A 25,201-nucleotide genomic window follows, 5' to 3' on the forward strand; every position below is an offset into this window, starting at 1 on the left:
TACTGAGCCTTAAATTGCTAGACCAATGATTGGAGCAGCTCTTTTCTGGCAGCAGGAATGAAGGTAGGCTTTTCTTAACAGTGATGTAGATTTGTCTACAACTAACATCAATGGAAACATTGTCAAATAACCGTCTGGCTGACCTGGCTTGTATCCTGACTTTACTCCCCACACCATTCCTGTGATGTACAAAATTTTTGTTGTTATGTAGTTCCAATTGGTGTTGAGACTTCACTGCTGGGTCTTCACTGGTGACTAGCCTTGGGGAGTGGATCCAGAGTGTCTTAACAGCTTTATTGTGAAGGGACCCCACAATTATCTTTATATCCTTCTGTTTACTCCCTTATATTTTTGTTTTTTTTATTAAGCGAAACAATCATTTTCATGTGAGAAGTTGTTGAAAGTAAAAGCTTTCAAAATGTTGTGCTCCTTTGTGATAATCCAAAAATGTTTCCTAAATAAATTAGCTATTAATCAATCTGAAAATGTTTGTTTACATTGTTGAGGTAAACTGAAGTTTTCACTTAAAAAGTACTTGTAATTGATAGGAGATTAGCTAGTTGGTGAGTTTGCTAAACTGGCCATACTCCTCACTGATGTCAAAGACAGAATGAGAGATGTGTCAGACATTCAAGTAGAAATTGTGGAGTACCATCATTTCAATTCTGATGATGTTGGCTCACTAACTGATGACTGCATAATTCCAAGCTGCTCAATCTATTCTGAATCTACCCCATTTAGTGCAACTGAATTGGCACACAGCACAATGGACGTTTATCCTTATCGAGTCCTTGACCCAACCATCTTTAGCTGCTGAGCCATTAATCATTGCTTTTTCCAAAGTTCAGAAGTGTGAGTGTTTGCTCAATGTTTAATTCCACTTGCAACTTCTCATATAATGAAGCAGCCCATGCCTGTGTGCAGCATGAGAGACAACATTCAACCTTAGAATGGTAAATGACTTTCATCTGCCTTCACAGAATTTAACAATCTTCCCTTGACATTTCAGTGGCTTTACTGTTGGTTATTCTCTCTTCATCAATGTCCTGGGAGTCACATTTGAACAAACTCAACTCGGCCAACCACATAACAAGTCAGAGGCTTGGGAATTCTGCAGCACGTGATTCACATTCTGGTTGTGCAAAACCTTTCTAACTTGGGGAGCACATGGCAGGAGTTTGATGGAACAGCCTTGTACCTTTCTCAGCATGCAAGATGTCTTGCCAGGAATGAGAGCACTAAAATGGGTTATTACAGCATTATGAGTAGAAAGATGTGTTACTGTTAGCTGTGGCAGAAGCCAGGTGTGAAATCCTGCCCTCCCTGCTGCTGTGCTGGGAACGTGACATGAACCCACTTTGCTGTGCGGGAAACCTGGTGCAAATCCAGCAATGAATTGCCTATAGTTTGAAGAGGTTGCCTGTGAAGGCTGGTATCAGGTGGGCTGGGAGGATGTGGGGCTCAGCCCTGTCCCTTGGATGGCATGGTGTGTGTGGGCCATTTCTATGATTTGACAGTAGCTGCTTCCTGTGCTCATTGTCGATCCTCTGGGCGCTCTCATCACTGCTTATTTCCCTACCCTGTGAAAATGACACTCCCTCTTCCAGTATTCCTTTCAGAAAGTGGTGTGCCCACAGCTGCTGTCATTGATCTGGCTTTCTCCTGTCCCTCTGCCTTCTTTTAAGGCCTAATAGCAAATCATCTGTTTGTGAACTGTGAGCGTGGAGTGACATCTGGACCGTCTCTGTTGGGGATAAACAAGAAGGTGCTGATGTTCCAGGTCCCAAACTTCATATTGAGGATTGAAAGACGTCTGTTCATGAATTCAATGAATTTGAGGTGGCTGCTGTACAGCAGCTACCGCATGGTTTTAATGGAGTGAGCTTATGTTCCAATGGGAAGGAGACTTGAGACAATTAGAGATCAGATTGCTGCTGCATGCACACAAACATCTCTCCATACATATGCACTGGGAGGCACATCATTTTTCATCGCTAACTCTCAGATTAATTTCCACCCACCCTCTCCTAATTCCTCATCGCCAACACTGCTTTCCTCCATTCTCCTATTCCTGTACCCTTCCATTGCTCACTTCCCTCTCCCTCTCTTTTGCAGCACTTTTTACTCCTCCTGACCTTCAAAATACTCTTGCACCAAATCCCTTCTCCCACTCCTCTTTCCCCCCCCCCCCCAACTAAAACTACTCAATAGCTAATGTCTAAGGCCTGCTACCCCCACCCTGCTCTGTGCACTTCCAAAAGCTTTGGTTGTGCTGCAGCTACCTGCTTGCTGCACACAATATGTAGTTTCTCAGTCTGCTGCAGGCAGAGGTGGAATCATCCTTACTCCAGGGGAGCATCTCACAGAATGAAGACACATTTTCCTCTCTCTGTGGTTCTGGTCATGAATTTGTGCTCACTGATGTTAATTACTGAACTGCCACCTGGTGCCCGAGAGTCCCTACACTTTTTGCAGTGACATTTTCTGAAATAGAACTAGAATCTTCCTCTGCTGCTTGCTTTGAGGAGGTTCAGATATTTTTGCAAATAAAGTTAGGTTTATGATATTCTAGGGTTTCTCCAGAGATTCCATTGACGAGAAACGGTGACTAAAGTAAATTGAATTGATTAATGTGGCACATCAGTAATAAAGTAGCCAAATCTATGTTCACAATAAGACTGAATCAAGAACAAATTAATGTGACCATAGCAGTAAGGAATTTCAGTTGCCTTTGCCCCTGGCGAGTAGTTTGTTGAAGGGATTAATTAGAAATAGAAGACCAATTTATCTATGTTTTACTCTGCTGAACTTCACAATTTCAAATACTCATCGGCAACAAAATCGACAGTAATAAAAATTAGAGTTCATACACTATTAAAATTGCAAAATTTCATTTTCAGAATCATTATGTTGCTCATGCATTGGTTATGATTTTACTCAGCATATATAAAATGTTGAATACAGTGATTGAATCAGCATAAAGTAACCAACTGTGCATAGGGAGAACTTTCTCCTTTAATGAAATCTGTTCACAAACTGTTGAAATTTTTTGTTGCTGTCAAGCCAAGTTGCTTTGGAGTGATTATTGCTACAGTGGAGGATTGGTTTCAATATAGTTTTCATAAGCTTATTGCAACTAATGGCACTGCTCCAGTGGTTAGATTTGAAATGATGCCGTTTCTCAACAGATTGTATGTGTCTTCTTGCAGCAACTATTTGGAATTGTTGAGCTGCCTAGCTCAGTGTGGTGTTTTTATCTTGTTAGTGCGAGGTATATTTATATTAGATAAGTCTAGAGCTTTGAAACCTGCTAGTGGACATTCCTGGATTCATTAAATCTCTGATCTTTCATCCTCCTTCTTTCCCTGAAGAGCCTCAAGCTAATTCCTCCCTTTTTTCCCAAATTCCTGCACAGCAGCTGATAAAAAGGGCAGAAAACCTAAGGCTGGAAAAGTTGACCTTTTTGACAATTTTAATTAAGCAGAGTATTTGGGCATGCAAGCAGTTTAACTTCTGTTTTGGCCTTTGAAAAGCCAAGAGGCAGAACAAATAATAGCTGAGTTGTTAGTGGCACTTGGTAGTTAAAACATAAATACCTCTTTTTGCATTGAAACCCATTGTTGGATATTGATAAATGCCACACTTCCTTCCTTTTCAATTTTTGAGGCAGCTCTTCAGGTTTGGGGTTGATTTCCTTTCCAGTTCTGCAGACTCTGAGTCGGCCAATGAGGTCAGGATGTTGACAGGAAGTGGTCCACAGGCAGACCTGTGGGCAGTTTAGGTCATAGAAAGATGTAGCATGGAAACAGGTCCTTGAGCTCATTGAGCCTGTGCCAACCATTAACTGCCCATGTACACCAATCCTACATTAATTCCATTTTTTTATTCTCCCCACATTATCAGTTTCTACCACTCACCTATACACTGGGGGCAATTTACAGTGGACAATTAATCTAAAAGTCCGCAGGTCTTCGGGATGTGGGAGGAAACTGGAGCATCTGGAGGAAGGCCACCTTGTCACAGAGAGCATGCAAACTCCACACAGATAGGACCTGAGGTCAGGATCAAAGCCAGGTCTCCGGCACAGTGAGGCAGCAGGTCTGTTAGCTACACCACTCTGCCTCCCTTCTACATATACACTAGACTTTTCTGTGGTCCCAGTGAATGGATTCTGTCCTTCATGCGGTCCTGAACACTCTTCCTGTTTGAGCAGTCATGGGCCAGTAATTCCTACGAGTTCTTGAGAAAGTTGTACTTTTTCGAGGCTTTGAGAAGCATCCTTCAATCATTTCCTTTCTCCACCTGGTGATCTGTTGCCATGACAGAGCTTGAAGTAGCATATCAGTCAGACACTGGACTCTTGACCTGAGATGTATTTGCTTGCTTCACCAGGGCATTTGGAGGATTTTGTTGAGTCAGTGTTGATGGTTCCTCTCTGGTGCTTTAAGGTGCCTGCTGTAGCTAGTCCATTTCTCAGAAGCATACAAGAAGTTAGGAATCTCTGCTGTCCACTGGACTTTGAGCTTTGTGCCAGGTTTGAGGTCTTGATCTTCAAACATTCTTTTCTTTTGCTGGCCAGAGCCTGAGCTGAAGCCCCAAAAGTGATGAAGAATTTTATCATCCATGTCTGTCATTGTTGAGAGATGGTTCCTTGGATATGGGTAGTAGTTTACAATTTCCAAGGTTTTGTCTTGTACCTTTATTGTCACGGGATGTTTTACAGCAAGGGGACCTTAGGAGAGGACCTTTGATTTGCAAGGCCTGCTGTCTCTTATGTTTCAGCGATTGAGTCGAAGATGACTTGGAGTTCAGCATCTGAAAGTGTACATGCAAGCATTGTTTGCATTCTGCGGCTCAATAACTGAGGTTGATGTGACCTTGGTTCTAGAGTGGAGGTGACATTGGTTGAATTAGTTGATATTTGTCATGTCAATTAGCTCCACACCAACAGGAAGTTTGTAGGCAATGAGGTGCAACATTGTGGTGAGGAAGGCTGAGAAAAGTAATGGGTAATGGTGCAGCTTTACTTGACACCAGTCTGCACTGAGATTGGGTCTGTTGTGGAATCTTTGATTCAGGTCATGACTTATATTGAGCAAGTGTAAGATGGACACAAATTTCTGTGGGTAGTCTGTTCTGTCATTTAATTTGAAAAAGATTTTCCACAGACCTGGCGAGTGAGGCTAGAAAAGGCCATGTGCAGTGGTTGATGCTAGTCCATAGACTTCTCTTGAAATTGATGTGCAGTGAAGAATATGTCCATGGTGTCTCTGGGTGGACAGGATCCACGCTGTCATTTGGGTTGTAGCTTCTCAGTTAGTGGAAGGAGGCACTTGAGAAACCTGGAGATGATGTTCCCTGTCAGAGGCAGAAAGATGACCCTTTTTAGTTAGCGCAATTGCATTTGTCTCTGTTCTTGAAAACATTCCTGATTGCACAGTCTCTCCTGGTATGTGCTCCTTTCTTAAAATGAGAAGGGGTTGTGAATATGACTGAAGTGACTCTCTGCCAAGTTTTAGTTGCTGGACCATTGATGGCTTGACAGTGTGGACTTCCTGCACACTTCCCACCCACCATCGTTCCTTAGGTCTTGGTTTTTTGTTGAAACTTGGCCTTCAGGTCCCTGTTGAGATGTTACTTTTGTATTGAGGTGTGGTTGAATTTCCTGTCCAAGGATGTCCTGCATTTGTGATGAATTGCCCTCTAGATTTCCTGACCGCTCATCTTCAGGTTTGCCCTTGAAGAAACTGGTGCACTCACTTTGTTTCTTTATCATCTCTTGCCTATCATATCATTCAGTTAGTCACAGTGTATAAATGTCAGAACTTGTTCCTCAGTTGGGAGCAGATTGAAGTTCAAGTCTTTCACAATTGGGGTTGCCCATGAGGGACCTGCCACTCCAGATCCTTCATATAAGCAATGGTAGCTGCTTGTTTGTGACTTTTAGCATGAGATGGCTAATGCACTTCAGCTATCATATGGGCTTGACTGAGCAAGGTCTTGGTCATTTGGGGAGCAAGATCAATGAAAGGCCAGGGTGTCTTCTGAAGAAATGTTGGACTGGCTCAGCTTTTATGTACTGGAATTCATGAATATTAGATTTGTCAGTGTTTGCTCTAACACCGTGAATTCTTTGGAGTACAGGCAACCCCTGCGTTATGGGGAGGGGGGGGGGGGGTTGTGTTCCTAGAAAACAGTCCTTATTGCAATTTTCTGCAATGCAAAGCTGTGTCATAAGAGCATGCGTCAAGAAACGCGAGTTGAAAACAAATGTTGATTTACTTCAATTATTTTGTGAGAGTAAATTTTATTCTGTATCTCAGATTTTTTGGTAGTGACATGAATTCTGTAAGGGTGAATTTCTCTTACTTAAATGATCATAATGAGAGGGTCACCTGTATGTGTCTTGGATTTACAAAGCTGTTTTGCTATAAGGAATAGCATACCACTCTCTGCCCATTGGAATACTCTGCACCAAAATACCTTTCTTAAATCTATGAACCATGTCCCAGCATTTCATATTTGCCTCTTAATTCTTGTGACAGTTTGTCGTTTAGTGTGTGTGTTTTGTATTTTGGCTTTGCAAAGACCCACGTCCCCTGCTCTGGTGTATTCTACAATGAATTTCATTATTACTATGAATAGAAATGAATAGACTAATGTTGCCAGTTTTGTTTTTTTTACTGATGCTTTGATGGAAGATTCCAGTCACAGAGGTGGGTTAATGAGTTGCTTTTGTGCTTATTAATTGCCACCAGGAAATTGCAGGTTAGCAAATGTTTTACAAATCTAACTAGTAGAGAAAACCAAAGACCTGTGTTTTTGGTTCTGACCTTGCATTATTAATAGATCATTCTTCCCTGGAATCTTTTTTTGTGCTGAACTATAACTTGCGTCAGTGTTTCAGGTCATGGGGGAAAGGGAGGAAAACATTCCTCTGGCATAAATCTTTCCTGCTATTGATTTGAGGTAACATTGTCATTAAGTTGAATATGGAGCAAGTTTGGTCCAATCACAGGTTGCCACATCCATATTCTGGGTCTGCAATTTCTTTGGCGTCTTCTTCTGATGCAGTTGCTTAGGGTTGAGCTTAACTTCCATTCTAGTTCTAAGAAGTGGAAGATTCCTGTGCATTAGTTCTTTTAATGTGGGATAGCTATTCCACACCAGCTGCCTTGTGGGCTTGACAGAATGAGTTCTTGACATAAACAGGGTCACCTACCTGAACTGATGTGAGGTAATAGTTCTTGTGTCATCTTAACTTTGTGCTCTTGGGACAACTTCTAATGGTCAGAATTTGCATTCATGCAGCTGAAGGAGGGTAATCAAATAAGTATGTAGTCATGTATTGGACAGTGTGATAGTTTTGAACATTTTCACAGATTCTTGGACCTTGCAAATATTGAGTGTGTGTGTTATGGAGTTGTTTTATGTTCCCTTTTTCACATATCTCAAAAGCAAAATATTGCAGTTGCTGGAAATCTGAAATAAAACAAATACAGGAATTACTCAGTCATTCAGCACCTGTGGGAAAACTTCCATCATATTTGATCACTGGCCTGAAGTGTATTGTATTTTGTCTATGCTGGGTCCTTTTCCATGATTTATTCCATTTTAAATCATAGTCTGGAAATTATTGCATCTGAAAGTTTTATTGATCAGCACGATTTGGTGATTCTCTTTGTTGGGAATGATTAATTACATGGTGATCTGAGGAAAAAAATCTCCTTTTCCCATCACCAATGGTGGGAAAAGATCTGCTCTCAGTTTTCATCTTTGATGCAGCCTGCTGTCGTTATGTTGATACCTTCCTAAATCATTTTTAATTAACTAGAGAATTGCTGATCCAAAGGAGTGACTAAATTAAAGACCAAAGGATTGCAGGTGATGAGATACTGAAATAAAAATAGAAAATAATCAAGGTACTCAGCAGATTAAGCAGCGTTTGTGGAAAGAGAGACAGGTGTTGTAGATTGAAACCTCTTCATCAGGTCTGAGTAAATTAGTTACACCAGGTTGAAAACAAAACACATTGAAAATGCTTAGTGAAAATAATCAATTTTTACATGGTAACTTCTCTTGATCAGGCTGAGATCTCCTGAGACTCTACCTGAATGTTTACTTTTTTAAAGAACCCATTTACCAGTCTTGAACTTCTAAGAGCCCTAGGGTTCACTGTGGAAATCTTATTCCCCTTTTACCTCCCTCTTGTACAACTAGGCTTCAGCTGCTTGGAGTCATGGTTACCCATTGATTTATAATGGAAAGGTTGCTTGAGGATAGGATGTTATAGGCTGCTTTGACTTTCATGATGGTACTAAACTATTCATGGTCACTGCTTTTGCCTTGCATAGAAAGAAAGGATTCTTTGAGAGAATGTGGGATAGCCAGCACCAAAAAAAAATATCTTTGCAAGAATCAGTGTTATGAGGGGAGGTGGTAAGGAAATAAGTGCAAATAAAAATGGAAGTTTGAAGACCAGAATTTTGGCAATGTATTACATGCTTAATGTATGTTTCAGTTTCCATGCCATTTGAATGAGTTTTGATGACTGTTAACCTATTTTAATCTTTTCTCAGATGAGCATGATGCTGTACAGAAGAAAACATTCACAAAATGGATTAATGTGCGCTTTGTAAAGGTAATGTTAACATACATCTTATAAGGCTGAATATTGCTATCTGGACCATTTCCACCTGATGTTAAGACAAACATGAGACTTGAGAATTATTTTGTGGCATGTAAAGCTATATGAATGAGCTGGTGAGAAATATTAACATCACTTGGTGTGTGTGGTTTATTGCATGGAAAAACATTTTCCTGTGCAATGTTATCTGAATTCTGAGTGGAGTGTGGAAGTAGTTTGGTTTCTTGAAGATTTTCAAGAGGACAGTATGACCTTTTTTCTGCTGTTTCTGGGAGTAGAATCCACATTTGTCTATACAGATCCATTTTTTAGTGCAGTTGTTACTAAGAGGCATGGAGTGCTGGGAATTGGCACTTATTTCCTCTTGTATAACTTTTTCCATGGAATAGCTACTTCCTGTCCAATTCTTATTGAGAGAATTGGCAGGCTGCCTGCATGGTTTGTTGTCTGTGCTCTTGATGCAGGGCATTGTGGTACAATGATGGTGAAATGGAGCTATTAACTCCATTTCTTTGGCAGCTTTCAGATTTCTTTGGGAATTTGTAAAATTTGATTTAAATGTTACAACAGTATTTTGCAGTTGTTTGAATTGGAATTGGTTTATTATTGTCACTTATACTGAGGTACAGTGAAAAACTTGTCTTGCATACCGTTCATAGAGATTAATTCATTACACAGTGCATTGAGGAAGTACAAGGTAAAACAATACAGAATCCAGAATAAAGTGTCACAGCTACAGAGAATGTGTAGTGCAAGTAGACAATAAGGTGCAAGGTCATAACAAGGTAGATTGTGAGGTCAAGAGTCCATCTTGTTCTACTAGGGAACCATTCAATAGTCTTATAACAGCAGGATAGAAGCTGTCCTTGAGCCTGGTGGTACATGCTTTCAGGCTTCTTCTGCCTGGTGGGAGAGTGGAGAAGAGAGAATGTCTCAGGTGGATGGGGTCTTTGATTATCCTGGCTGCTTTACCGAGGCAGCGAGAAATATAGACAGAGTCCATTGAGGGGAGGCTCTTTTTTCAGTCTGACTAAACTGATTTACTCAATTAAAAACTGGTGTACTAATTTATGACTGTCCATGCAAGGGAGTAGGACCACACGATGTTTCACCTTGTGCATGTTTTCAGTCACAGTTAGGCTGTTGGGAGAGGAAAAGTGAGAAATCCAAAGTGATTTGCATCAGATTACTGTTGTATAATCTCTTTCCTGGAAATGTGCAAATTATAGGTATCATGGGGAATAGTAATAGGATGCCTAGGTGCATCATAATCTGAATTTCATTAGAGATGAATATGGTTAATGAAACGGGATCTTCTCTGGGAATCAGTCTGTGAAGGAAATGTTGTGGGGAGGGTACAGGCCCTTCCCACGTCATGAATATCCAACTTATGGACACCTGTACATACAAACAAACTGGCTTCGAAGTTTTTGACTTTAGGAAAATTTTCTGATGAATCTTTAAACGATCTTTGAATCTTGCAATATTTTTGGCAGGAATTAGTGATTTGAGCCATTGTACCAGTTGTTCAGAGGTCTGTATGAGGATGGATTTGCTGGCTGCTGCAGGTGGTCTTTTTTGGGGTCGGGCAGGGTGTTTCTCTGGGTGTTTGGGAGACTGGCAGGATGGATGGAGGTGGATTTGCCAGCTGCTGCAGGCATCTTCTGATGGGTGGCAATGTGTCCCTTTTTCTCCGCACCCCCTGAGCCACAGCAGTCGATGGCTGGGCACACTGAGCAGACAGTCTTGCTCATTGACCATAAGATATAGGAGCAGAATTAAACCATTCAGCCCATCAAATCGGCTCTGCCATTCGATCATGACTGATTTATTTTTCCCTCTCAACCCCATTCTCCTGCCTTCTCCCCATAACGTTTGACGCCCTTACTAATCAGGAACCTATCAATCTCCGCTTTAAATGTACACAGTGACTTGGCCTCCACAGCCCGTCTGTGGCAGTGAATTCCACAGATTCACCACCCTCCGGCTAAAGAAATTCCTCCTCATTTCTGTTCTAAAGGGATGTCCTTCTATTCTGAGGCTGTGCCCTCGGGTCCTAGACTCTCCCACAACTGGAAACTACCTCTTCGTGTCCACTCTATCCAGGCCTTTCAATATTCAATAGCTTTCAGTGAGATCCCCCCTCATTTTTCTAAACTCCAGTGAGTCTCGGCCCAGAGCCATCAAACGCTCCGCATAAGTTAACCATTTCATTCCCAGAATCATTCTCATAAACCTCCTCTGGACCCTCTCCAATGCCAGTACATCCTTCCTTGGATATGGGGCCTAAAACTGCTCACAATACTCCAAATGCCTTGTAAGGTCTCAGCATTACACCCTTGTTTTTATATTCTAGTCCTCTCGAAATGAATGCTAACGTTGCATTTGCCTTCCTTACTACTGACTCAACCTGCAAGTTAACTTGCAGGGAATCCTGCATTAGGACTCCCAATTCCCTTTGCAGCTCCGATTTCTGAATTTAGTCCCTGTTTGGAAAATAGTCTACACTTTTGTTCCTTCTATCAAAGTGCATGGTCATACACTTCCCTACACTGTATTCCATCTGCCACTTTGTCCATTCTTCCAACCTGTCCAAGTCCTTCTGCAGACTCTCTGCTTCCTCAACACTACCTGCCCCTCCACCTTTCTTTGTATCATCCGCAGACTTGGCCACAAAGCCGTCAATTCCCTCATCTAGATCATTAACATACAATGTGAAAAGTAGTGGACCCAAGACCGACCCCTGCGAACACCACTAGTCACCGGCAGCCAACCAGAAAAGGCCCCCTTTATTCCCACTCTTTGCCATCTGCCAATCAGCCAATCTTCTATCCATACTAGTACCTTTCCTGTAATACCATGGGCTCCTATCTTGTTTGGTAGCCTCTTGTGTGGCACCTTGTCAAAAGGCCTTCTGAAAATCCAAGTAAAACAACGAGTCAGTGAGGCTGGCTGGCGGCTGCTCTCCCTGCGCCGCCTCACTCTCCCGTCACAGCAGTTTGTGATCCCCTCCCACACACTGATTTTGTTCACTCATAACTTGGAAAAATACGGGTTTCGAACAATTTGCAGGAACTGAACCTGAGGACTACCTGTATGGGAAGGGAATAGAAGGGAACTGCATTTTTCTGTCTTGAGATAAACAGTTTTCCAGGAATAGAGCTTGGATATGGTTCATTTTAGAGCATGTCTCCTAAAATACCTCTCATTTATTCCCATGTGAAAGTACTTTTTTTTTCACTTGAGTTTCTGGAACTTGGAAAAAATGTTGGTTATGTAACAGAAGCCACATGTTAATACAAACTCGGAGTGGGGGGGGGGTGGTGGGGGGAAGGGAAAAGAACCAACTTTATTCACTAGAACTGGGCAAATGTAGATTATGAGGCAAATTGACTCTTAACTTGAATCATTATACACAATGTATTAATTGAGTCCTTTGCACAACCAATATTGAAGTACAAGGCCATGTTGTGTTTATTTATTAGTATTGGGCATCTCGAGCAAAGCTGCTCTAATTGCTCGTGAGGATATTTAAAGTTAACAGGTTGAGGTTTTAACATTGAAGGCTCTAGGTCCATTTCTAGTCCAGGGCTAAAGCCTTGATTTAGCTTGAAATAATAAAAAAAATATGCTGGTCATGCTCAGCATAGTAGAGAGCATCTGTGGAAAGTAAAACAAAGGTTAACACTTCTTCCAAATGACCTTTTATCTGAACTGGGAAAGGTTAGAGATAAAATAGGTTAGAAAATAGAGAAAGGCTGAGGAGAGGAGGGAAGAAAAGGGAATATCTGTGAAAGAATGGAAGGCAGCAGTGATTCATTGACAAAAGATGTCAAGGTGCCAGATGAAATAACACAAACTTTCCCTTCATTGTGTTCCGCATTGTTTTACTGCCAGTGAAATCCTTCAGAAGTACAGGAAACCTTGGCACAGGGACATTGTTGCACAGTACTGGGATGAGTGTTGCATTGTTATTGGACATTCTTTGAAATAAACTGCTGATCCAAGACTTTGTGTTCTTGTTTGAGTAGATGAGAAGGATCTTTGACGTTGTTAAAAGATCTGAGAGAGAGCCCACTATCCTGTGTGGCTTTCCTCCATGGGAAAGCCAGAAACAAATTCTGTTCAATTCATTGCCCCTCTTATTTGAGATTGGTTGCTGCATTTCCCAGCCTTGTGACAATACACTAAAAAGAATTCTTGGGTTCTGAAGAACTGAAAATGTGAAACGTTTTTTTCTGATGTAGTATTGCCAATTTATGTGGCACAAATTTAAAATGAAAAACACTTCCTCAACTCAAAGGCACATCAAATCCAAGAGGGATGTATAAGAAAGTAAAAAAAATATATTGAATTGGCAAGATAAGGATACACCTTGGAGTATTGTGTGCCGTTCTGGTCACCGCGCTACAGGATTAAGTTAGAGAGGGTGCAGAAAAGATTCACGAGGATGATGCATTGATGGAGGGCTCGAGTTATAAGGAGAGACTGAATCAGCTGGGACTGTTTTCCCCGGATCTGAGGAGGCTGAGTGGTGACATGATAGAGATGTACAAAATTGGGAGAGTTACAGGTTGGGTAGACAGCCAGAGTCTGTTTCCCAAGATAGGCGTGTCTAAAATGAAAGGGCATATGTTTAAGTTGAGAGGGAGAAGGTTTAAAAGGGATCTGAGGTGTAAATTTTTCGCACAATGAATAGTTTTTATCTGAAATGAGCTGCCGGAGGAGGTGGTAGAGACAGGAACAGTAATAACTTTTAAGAGGCATTTGTACAGGTACTTGAATGAGCAGGGCACAAAGGGATATAGGATTAATGCAGGCAAGTGGGATTAGTATAGATGGGCGTGGCAGTCAGTACAGATATAGTGAGCAGAAGGGTGTGGTTCCATGCTGTACAATTCTATAACTCTGACTCTAGAGTTTGTGGTCTAAACTGCTACTCTGGTGTTGCTCATTGTCCAATCCAGATCTGTAGTTTCCAGATCTTTGGCATTATTGGTATGTTTCCTATGCTGCAATAACAAAATTTCAGAAATAATTCAATATATGGTGCTATGGGAGGTCCTAAAAGGAATTTGAAAGATTTTATAAATCTTAATCTTTCTTGGTATGAAACAAGTAGGCTAGCAATCTTAAAATATTGGCAAGAGGACCTATAACTCAACTTCATTTTGTTTTACTGATGAGCAGGATTTTGGGAGTTTGATGTAGTAATTGAAGAAAAGCCATTTTTAAAATTGATCATTTTAAAGTAATGAATTGTATAATGCAATTCGACAAAATGTATAAAAGCAGCCAATTAAGTAGAATTGAATATAGTCTTGAGTGAAGTTGAGCTATAAATTGCATTCTTTAAAACGATAGTGTTGTGGGCAGCACACTCACATAATTTGGGTGGGTGCAGTGATGTATTCAACACTCTGTACCAGTGTTAGTGTACAGGTACTAGACAGGCCCTGATGTAGCTCATGGTGTTCAGGAGGCAATCATATTCACCAATGAGAACCTGAAAATGAGCCTTTCTTCTCCTCTGACCTGGGTTAGTGTTTGTTAAAATCTTCATGTAATTCCTCTCTGAGGTAACTATTTTTTCTTTGATACACTTGTGAAAGTGTATTGAGTTACTCATTATGGACTGAGGCACACAATTTTAACTAATATGGTGAGAATTGAAAGATTGCAATCTGGGTAAGTTCTTGCTATGGAGTGTCCACTGTGTAATATCTTGAAAGTTTTTCATAATTATTTATTGAATTGAGGCTTTCAGTGGAAGCATTATTTAACTTTGTCCTTCCAGAAAGAGAGACGTGCATCTGAGGAGTAATCCAGAAGTGATGGTTGCTCACTAGAACCTTATCCAAGTCCCCTTTCTTTGTCTGCTGCTGATTAGTCAGCTGGCAGTGTTGCAGCTGTTTACACTTGCATTTCATTTTACAGAAATGCAAACCTCATTTTCTTGATTTGTCTTTACTGGACTAATATCCTCAAGCTAGTTTGGATGTCCTCTTGATGAAACCTGCTAACTCCATGCCAGGCAGCCACTGGTATGTATGGCTGAGTCCCAAATCTGGTACTTGCATTCAAATGGCTGTTGGGTGCAGACAGTGAAAACTCAAAAGAATGTGAATACAATGGTAATGTCTATGTTCTTCCTTGTATTTTATGTGAAGAGTCTTAGGTTCTTGTATTTTGTAAAACCTGTAAGTGGAAAAATGGAGAGAGGAACTTAAGAGCAGATGACAATAAAATTAGACTTGATCATCTAACTTGGTTACAGAATCTGTGTAAAACTGTTGAGATGACACTATGATCAACAATGGCTTTAAGATAGCTATTTGTGAAACCAAGTTCTGCTTTGCAGGCAGGTGTGTGATTGCATTGAAATAAATTATGGGCTTAATTTTTAATCTCTTGGTGCAAATCATTAACTGTATGCTGACAAGAAATTGCTGAATCAAAAGCCCGTTCAAATAAACCAAGTTCTGATTTGGAAACTAACACCAACAGTACTCCTGCTCAGGTATCAAGACTCTTGTTGTGCTTGTAAAAAGCAGTTTCATTGCGATATTTCATAAGTAATGGCAAAATAGTGTTGCAGTGATAAATTTTAGGTGAGTGAGAAGCTGTGTTTATCAGTTCTGTTACGTAGTTTCTCAGATGCATTAGGAATAAGGCTTGTACAGTGGTCTTAAAAATATGCTATCAGTGGGAATCAAGCATAAATGAACTTGCATACTTTCCCAAGATCAAGCTGTGATGATCTGAAGCAGATGGATATAAGTTCTGAGGACGGGCATTTCTGCAGAATGTTGTTTAAAATGAGTATTTTTTTAAATTTTGTGTGTTTCTGCTGCAGAATGGAAAACTACCAATCAAGGATTTATTTGATGACCTCCGAGATGGCAGAAAACTCTTAGATCTTCTGGAAGGGCTCACAGGACACGTGTTTGTGAGGAATTTTCATTTTACTAGCTGCACACATGCTGTATTTACCATACAAAATAAGTATAACAATGATACCATCTTTACTCTAGCTGATATGTAGGTACAGAGATGCCTTGCCTAATCGTATTTTTTGATCAGGCCACAGGACTTCATACTCTAATACTTAAGGCTTCAGAAGGTTTTAGATAGAGACAGTCTAGTTTTGCAGATTAATATCTCTGAGGGCTAGCTGGAGACAGTTTAAAAAAAAATTCTCCAGCTGTGATTGTTATTTCCATTGACTCTTGCCGGTTAGATTAAAGTTGAAAGGGATGAGAATGTTTAGATTGAAGAAGAATGTTTTTAGGTTGAAACTTTTTTCTGAGCAATTTAATTTTTTTGTATTTGTTTAAAGGTATTTTGTGGCACCAGTCGTGATAATCTAACTCACCGGGTTCATAGTTCACCAAATATACATTTCTCTCTCACAAGTTAGAAACAATTGTGTTGAATCCAGATTGTGTGTTTCCACCATTGTGACAGATAATGTTCATCAAGAAGTAATAAAATTCTTGATTATAAATTACTTTAATTTGATCCCTGTGTGTGTTGGTGTGGAACTGGAACCCCGTTTGGCAAATGGGTGGCTGCTTTTCGTTCAAAGGCTTGTATGATGCAGACATTTCCACAAATGGGAATTGGTTCAGCATTTGCCCACACTTCCTCTGTGTGCTTAAGTTATTTTCCTCTCCATTCACTTAATTCCTCTTGCATCCACTCCTGAAGATGCTGCCTGCTGTTGAGTGTCAATTGCTTGTCAGCTGAAGGCCACTTGGTACCTCTGTGAGAAAGTTATTCTTTGTGTGTGTGTGTGTGTGTGTGTGTGTGGACCTGGGTGATTGATTCTTGGCAGGCTACCGTTGTCCCTAAATCACAAGTCAAGTCCCTAAATCACAAGTCAAGCCCCCACTCAACTGGCTTCAATAAAAATTAATTCTGTAATAAGCGGCCAGACCCATCATTCACCTATGATGCAGTTTTTTGGATCATCCTTTCATTATTCCAGTCCTTGCTGTTCTTGAAATGCCTTTTTCCTGAAAGCAGAGCCACTCCTTGACTTCACAATGCATCAACTTAAATCTTTTATGCAGATTAAAAGAGATCAGTAAAGTTTGGCTTTAAGTTTGACTGTATCATCCATCTTTTTGATACCGTGTTCCATGCACAGATTCTACCCTATCTCTTTAACTGTGTTTGAGGTTAGTTTTTGTTTTCACTTTGTCTCTGTAGAGCGGATTTTCTGAATTTAAGTCATCATCTTAGGGATTCAGTTTTCAAGGTGGTGTTTCGTGATTTGATGTGCATGCTGCTTGAGCTCTCTTGGACTTTATTGACCTTCTCTGAAGTCTGCTGCACTTTGGTTTGGCTACAGCTTCGTGTACTCCATCTAATTATAATGTGTCTGCATAAATTCCATTTAGGTTGCTTTTTCCACACTAATTTGGAACGTTTTTTGGTATCTTTCTCTTCATTTTCATTGGTGTGATCAGTAATAAATAGTTTTCTAAACCTGTGTGTGAATGTTGTCTTATCACTTGAAAATCTATACATTTTCTGTCGAGGTGAGGAGATTTTAAATGCAAAACTATGGAAACAGCTGTGTGGCAATTGGAAGTTTTTTGATCCTTGCTTGTGTTTTGTCTCTTTGCAAAGCACTTTATGCTGGGTTTGACTGCATAGAGGGATGTTAAGTAACTGCTGCATGTTTTGCAGTTTGAACATTTTAACAGCAATGTTTGTGTTGCTCAGTTCCAATACAATAGGGGCAAGTTTGGGATCTTTGTTACTAAAGTTAATCCAATTTGTGATTTGGTTGAATTGTTTCATAGTCTCCATTTGAATTTGCTTTTTGTCTTTGTTAAAATATCTCATCCTCCAACAGACCAAAGAACGTGGCACAACCAGAGTACATGCTCTCAACAATGTCAACAGAGTTCTGCATGTTCTGCAGCAAAATAATGTGAGTCATTGCTTTAAAGGATTAATCTTTGACAAATCAAAAACTGTTGAGAAACTCGGTGGGTCAAGCAGCATCTGTGGAGACAAAGGGATGGTTGACATCGTCAGTTGAGACCCTGCATCAGGACTGCAAGTGTAGAGGGGAGATGGCCAGTATAAAGAGGTGAGAGGGAGGGGTGAGGCAGGGGCTGACAGGTGATAGGTAGAACCAGATGAGGAGGGAGATGGGCAGATACAGCCAATGGGGGGGGTTGGGGGAATGAAGGGGTGAAGTCAGGAGACAGTGGGTGGCAGTTAGAGATTGATAAAGGGAAGAGAAAAAGGGCGCATATGGAGCCAGGTTGGGGGGTGGTTGTGGACAGGAGGATGGAGGTAGGGACAGAGGCTGGAAGGTGATGTGGAAGTGAGGCTTCAGATACAGAATCTGATAAATAAGTAACCAAATCAGGTGATAACTGGAAGCAGATAAAGGAGGGGTGATGGACAGATGGAACCAGTTGGGGAACAGGACTGGAGAATCAGAAGCCGTAGTGTGTGGGTGATAACCAGATGAAACCTGGTGGGGGAGGGTAATAAAGCTAGGTGACTCGGGGGTTGTTGGAGGGGGGTGGGGGAACTCTGGGTTGGAATCACAAGGAGAGAGAAAGGAGCACAGGGAATGTTGGTTCTTGAAGTTGGAAAGTCCAATGTTCATACCATTGGGCTGTGAACTAACAAGGTGAAATATGAAATTCTGTTCTTCTAAAATGCCTCACCCCTACCTTTCACCTCTCTTTGTTGGCTATCTCCCCTCTACATTCTCAGTCCTGATGCAGTGTCTTAACCCGAGACGTCGATTATCCCTTTGCCTCCACAGATGCTGCTTGACCAACTGAGTTCCTCCAGATCCCAGCACCTGAAGTCTGTCGTGTCTCTAATGTTTGATTTAGTATTGTTGCCATTTTTAAAATGTTGGTACATTGTCCACATGCAGTTTCTGGGAATCAAATTTTTATATGCTCTGATCCAGAGCTGTTCAAATTGATGATCCAGAGCTTAAAGCCCAAGCCACTGAGTTGTATTTGTTTCATGTGTTTGGAATTTGTGGGCTCCAAAGATTTTAAAAAGGATACTGTTAGTGCTTTGGCCAATTTATTAGATTAATTGTAAATGAAGACACCAAGATTAATTCATGTCAATGATTTTAGATGTATGCAAATTAATAAATTAATAGAAAGATTGATTTAAGTAGTCATGGAGTTGTATTGCACAAAAACCTGCCCTTGGGCTTATCATGTCCATGCTGCCTGTTTTACCTGTGTACACTAATCCCATTTATCCGTGTTAGGTACGTAGCCTTCAATACCTTGGCAGTTCAATTACTTGTCTAGATGCTGCTTAAATGTTATGAAAGTTTCTGCTCCATCATCTCTTCGAGCAGTGCATTGCAGACTCCAACCACTCTCTGGGTGGGGGAAAAAATATCCTCCTCAGATCCCCTCAGCCTCCTAACTCTTATTTTAAACCTGTGTCCTCCTGTCTTAGACCCCCCCACCAGAGGTGAAAGATATTTACCATCTAGCCTATCAATGCCCCTCATAATTTTGTATGTATCTTATCAGGTCACCCCTTGTTGAGATTCCTGAAGCTGCCTGCTGTGCACCAGTGTTGCCCATAAATCCTTAGGATAGTTTACAATGATGAAAGCCCAAGACACGGGGACAGAATAAATTTTAACTTGTCAGTTGTCAGCTTTTTAAAAGGTTGTGTTTTAATAGCAAAGGGGCTTTTACTTTCATATAGATTGAGGCAAATAGGTTAGCTTGTCTGAAATGCAGCACATTTCATGGGTATTCAAGATAATTTTCTGCAGCAGTATATCCTAAAATCAAGAAGGGGACAGGTCATGTTGGAGTTGATAAATAATGAACCATATTTAAAAGTGCAATGGTGCCTGACCATTATCTACTAGTAATCATACCTTGATTGAGTTCACCGCACAGTTTGAAAAGGAAGAATTGCAAAACAGCTACATTTGATTATAGATTTCAATAAAACTTAACTAAATTGGGAAAGTCCATTCATGTCTAAGAAGATAAACAAATGGGAGTTATTAAGAAAAGATGTTCATGTAATGCAGAATGAGTTTATCTTGGAAATTGAAGTCGTCTACTTAAAACAAAATGTCAAAGACTACTGAAAAATTAAGGACAACGTGAAACTAAATGAAAGCAAAACGTACAAGAAGATCACACACAGCTGTTGCTACCAAGGAGAGATTTAAACTCTGGAATGCAAGTCTGGATTGCGTTGATTTTGACTTAAGGAGTCTGGTGTAAAAGGCAAATGAACTGAGGGTATTGATTAATTCATAGGATTATGATATTGCTTCCATCACAGAGATGTGGCTGAAAGGTGGAAGCACTGGCAGCTCATCATTCCAGGCTATAGAATCTACAGGCAGGACAGGGTGGAGTGTATAGAAGTGGCATTTAAGGGTATCCTTCTGTCAGGAATAGTGATATCCCTCAAGGTTATTTCAAGTGAGACTAGGTGGAGCTTTGAAGCAAAAAGCAGGCAATTACTTGGTTGGCAATGTATGACTGACCTTCAAGTAGTCAGTGGGAAATAGAGGAGCAGATACGCAGGCAAATAACAAAAGTGAGATTAAAAAAAGGTCAGAATCAGTCAGGGATTTCATCTTTCCCATTATTAACTGGAATCACCTTGGTGTGAAAGACTTAGAGGGGGTGGAATTTTTAAAGTGCATCCAGGAGAGATTTTTGAGTTGGTGCATAGACAGATCTTCCAGAGAAGGGTTGGTACTGGACTTAATCTTTGGGAACATAACTGGGCAAGTGGTTGGAGAGGCAGTGGGAGAGCATTTCTGAGATAGTGAATATAATTCTAAGTTTCAAGGTTGTTTTGGGAGGGGATAAAAATAGACTGGAACTTCAGGTTCTGTATGTGGGAAGGCTGATTTCAGTGTATTAAGACAGGACTTTTAAAGTGGATTGGGAGCATCTACTTGCACGTTAGTCAACATGTGGCTAGTAGGAGGAATTCAAAAATGAATACGTGAGAGATCAGAGCCAATGTGTTCGTATATTGGTGAAAGGCAAGGCCAATGAGTTAGAGGGATGTGGATGGTTGGTTTAACAAAAAAAGATAGCTTATAGGTAGCTTATGGCAGATAGAGAGAACTGAGGACAGGGGCTGACAGACCTGGATTATTAACTTACTAAGGGCAGATGTAGAAAGTAATAAAAATTATTTGTTGGAATGAAAAAACACGATGATGCTGGAGGAACTCAGCAGGCCAGGCAGCATCCATGGAGAATAGCAGGCGGTCAATGTTTCGGGTCAGGACCCTTCACGGATGCTGCCTGGCCTGCTGAGTTCCTCTAGCATCTCATTGTGTTTTTCATCTGGATTCCAACATCTGCAGTCCTTTGTTTCTCCAATTTGTTGGAATGCTGGGCTGTAGAAATGACATCAAGTTTGTACAAAACTCTGGTTTGCTCACAGCTGGAATACTGAATAGTCTACACATGAAGAAGGTTGTGTTGCCCTGAAATGTGAAGAGTTAATTTGGAAAGAGTAATTAAACAAATGAGTTGTAGTCCCTGTCATTTAGAAGATTAAGGACTTATTTAAAACAGTTCTAAGATATGGAAACTGAGGAGGCATAGTGAGTGTAATTCTTGTCCTTGGCTGCAGAGTCTAGGGCCTAGGAGTAATCATTGAAATATTAGAGCCAGGTGCTTGTGGAGGGGTTAGGAAATAATTCTACATGTAAAGGTGGCAAAAGTTTGGAACTCATGTTTGCGGCATTGACGTTAGTCAGTTATTTTGCATGTTTTCTTTTAACCATAGGATATTAAGGGTTAAGGCAAGCAAATAAAATTTGTTGGCAAATCAATCATGATTTCATGGATTGGTAGAAAAGACAAGGGACTAAATAACCCACTCCTCCCGAGTTATATTAGCAAAATAATAAGATGCACGTTGGAGTTTGATGTTAGGCTAAGAGCTTGGTTATATTTTGCAATTGTAGGTATTGTGTTGTTCCTGATAGATCTTGGTCTGCAAATTAAAATCATATGCATGTTCACAAACACTTTGCCTGATGTAACAAATTTTTGATGCTGCTTGCTTGTATCAGATATTTTCTGAACCTATGTTTAAATGCACATGTGAAAGAAGAACTGTTTAACACTCCATTTCCAAATTCTACTCCTTCATTTTTTCCCCTCACTTTGTATTGGTTGAAAGGCATATTACCAATGAGTTTTTCAGGACATCTGATTGGATATTGCATTTTCCATTCCCACCTGCCGATTCCATCCCAAAAAGAATATTTTTTTGAAACTCTAATTCCTGCAGTGACATTGTAGACAGAGTTTGAGAGCTTTGTAACTTAACGTTGGTTTAAAACATTTATGAAGTTTTTAAATTATAATTTGAAAAGGAAATGAGTAATGAATTTTGGGTTCAATATTTCAGAGGGCAAACTGAACTGTCATGTTGTTTTGGTGATTATTCAGATGATTAGTTCAAGGACTGTGATTTTTGGAATTCGTGAAAGACATCTGATCAAACCTTAAATGCTTCCTTTTGATTACTGTTGGACTGTTCCAAATTGGGATTGAAAAATTGCAGACAAAGCCACAATAATTTACTCTTTCCACAGCCTGGGATACATTTTATCTGAAGCTGGTAATTTGCCCGGGTTCAAAGGTAATCCCTTAGTACTTCCATTTAGAGCATTTATCCCATCCACTATTTCACATTTGTTCACATTAACTAAAACATTTGGCATAATGCCCTTCTTTTGAAACAATCAAAAAGTATTTATAAAGAACCTTGTTATCTTGCACCCCCATATGGGTTATATCTTTGATCCATAATAGGCCCTGCAGTTGTTTTGCTTGTCCTCTTGCACTTTGTTACATTAAATGTGATTTGATTTTCTTGAATTTTACTTCCTAATATTTAACACCTGCTCTTTGCTTGCTTAATTTCCCTTCTGATTTCATTCTTGCACTTACTATGCTCTTCCAGCTCCTGATGTGTTGCATAAACCTAGCTTTGCTGTAACCTATCCTGTATCTAAGTTATTATCTGTTGTGGGAGCATGTTTACCATGAGTCCCTTAAATCTCCGTGATAAATTCCAATATTGTTCTGAGCTAGGTTTTCTGTCCACTTTTGCTAAATCACTTGTCTGGTAAAATTGGTTGAGGTCTGGTAACGCTCCTCTTGAAAGGCAGTTTAATACCAAGGTACAGCTCTCCTTTGAGATTACCCTAAAATGGATAACACTGCTGCCTTTCGTGAGAGATGTCGACCAGTGGCATGCACCATCAGACTGGCAGGATTGTTCGGTCAGGCACGAGTGGCTTGTGAACCGCACGTGCTTGCCCCTCCCCAATGACCCTTGCCTGTGGCAGCAGCCTGATTGTCTGATGGCTTACATGTCAAAGCATTGACTGTCTCTAAAATTTACAAATATTGAAAAATATTCAAAATGATAAATGACTAATCACAAAATAAAGATGCCTTGTATAAATCTAGATAACAAATTTAAAATACAACTAAGAAAGCATTTATTTAAAATCATGCATTTGTTCTGAATTTACAATTAAATACATTTAAGTAAAGGTAACTTACATATTTTTTGAAGCTTCTTCCTGCTTTCTCTCAGGTTAGAGCCTGTGCCTATCTTAACAGATTGAGTACCCAGATTCCCACTGTATCTGGGAAGCTGCAGCAACTTGGTGCTCTACTTTTGGGTTCCATGGGTTATTTTTTAGAATGTGGTTGAAGAGCTTGAAGGTTGGAGTTTCTTCCTCTGCATGACTCATCTTAGAGTGAGTCGGATTGTCATTCTGGCCCACTAATATGTTTGATGTAGACCTTTTTGCATTTTAAATTATACTTCATCGTGATGCAACTTTTTTCTTTCCTTTGCCAGGTGGAGCTGGTAAATATAGGTGGAACTGATATTGTAGATGGAAATCGTAAACTGACACTTGGGCTCATTTGGAGCATCATTCTACATTGGCAGGTGAGTAAAGAATTTTGGGATGCAATGCAGGTTCTACTGCTGAAATGAAGACATCCATCACACAGATGATCCCTGGGAATTGAATATGCATGTAATAATCAGCAGTCCAAGCAGATGTTCTTTACTTGAATGTCTTCTGCCAGAGGTAGTGAATAGCTTTAGCTTGAATCATCTTTGTGAATTGCTTTAACAAGACTAATTGTAAAATATTTCATTTAGGTCAAAGATATAATGAAAGCTATAATGTCAGATCTACAGCAGACAAACAGTGAGAAGATTTTGCTCAGCTGGGTTCGCCAATCAACCCGTCCCTACAAACAAGTCAATGTTATCAATTTTACAACAAGCTGGGCCGATGGACTTGCTTTCAATGCTATTCTTCATCGGCACAAGTAAGTATCAGTCAATAATTCCACATGTCATATGAACTGGAGCATTTCAGGTTTATGTGGCACCAAATGATGACTGCTTGAAAATATGCCTTTTAAGACCTTGGCAAAGTTCCTTTTGGTTGTAAAAAGATACCTATAAATTCTGACAGCAGGCTGCAGCCTTGAATAGTAATGCCTCAAAAGTGAAATTCAATTGATCTTATACTAGTTAGAATTATATTTCATTGTTCTTTACATGGCAAATTTGAAACATTATTAATTTTCTTATTTTACTTTCTTTTGGTGCGCATGTAGATTGAGTTGAAGAATGATCCAACCTATCTGATGCAAATCAATGAGTATAATTGAGGAATGTTTGGATATTCAAATGTTTATTACTGTTATCCTTGGCTGAAAAATCATTTCAGTTTATCTCAGATGTTAGTTTGAAGCAGGTTAATCTGTTTCCAGGCAGAGAGGTTAAGGCATTCAGCAGAAACACAAACATTTTCTGTGTCTTAAGTATCTGGCATTTTTATTTGAGTGCAGAGAGCATTGTTTGTTTTCTTTGTTCTGGTCAAGCTACTATGGATATTGAAATTAGATCCAAGTCACAGACCTGTTTTTCAGAGATGGAGTTCTTTTTTGTTTGGAATTCCATGTATGGCTGTTGGCAGGATGGCATACTTTTTTTTAGCAGGTTCTGGTCAAATCCTGTGGGCAATATGAAGTTTTTATTTGTTTTTTTTACATTTGAGAGAGATAAGTTTGGAGATTGCTGAGAGCCTGTTTGTCTAAACGGTCTTTTTTGTCTGTTCACTGTTAGTAAATTTGTTTGTGATCTTACAGACTATTATCATAGCCAAACTGACATCCTCAGTCATAAAAGTAGTTTGAGGCCATATGATGTACCTGGTAGGTAGGGTCTAGGTCTTCTGTTCAAACATGGAGCATGTTAACATGGCTAAATGGCATCTGTTCTTGGGTACGGTTTCTCACTTTGTAGTGCGGTCTTTGAGAGCGCAGTGTGAGAAATTCCAAATGTCTAATGTTTGTTTATTTGGTTACATGGACTACAAGGTAGAGAATGACCATTTCTTTTTTCTTTCTCCTTTGCAACAACATTGTACAAAGTGTCATTATGGTGGACGTTGACTGATTATGTAACTGGGTGGAATCATACCTGAGACTG

General features: G+C 40.1%; 1 protein-coding gene across 1 annotated transcript in view; it reads left to right on the forward strand.

Moving 5' to 3' along the window:
* The window catches only part of LOC127567749 (dystrophin-like), a 358,665-nt gene that overhangs the window by 48,137 nt on the left and 285,327 nt on the right, over positions 1–25,201 (forward strand). The window contains 5 exon segments of the mRNA XM_052010734.1: positions 8,580–8,641; positions 15,504–15,596; positions 17,514–17,591; positions 23,546–23,638; positions 23,858–24,030. Coding sequence (XP_051866694.1) covers positions 8,580–8,641; positions 15,504–15,596; positions 17,514–17,591; positions 23,546–23,638; positions 23,858–24,030 — 499 coding nt within the window.

The sequence above is a fragment of the Pristis pectinata genome, chromosome 3 (genome assembly GCF_009764475.1).
Source record: "Pristis pectinata isolate sPriPec2 chromosome 3, sPriPec2.1.pri, whole genome shotgun sequence".
NCBI lineage: Eukaryota > Metazoa > Chordata > Chondrichthyes > Rhinopristiformes > Pristidae > Pristis > Pristis pectinata.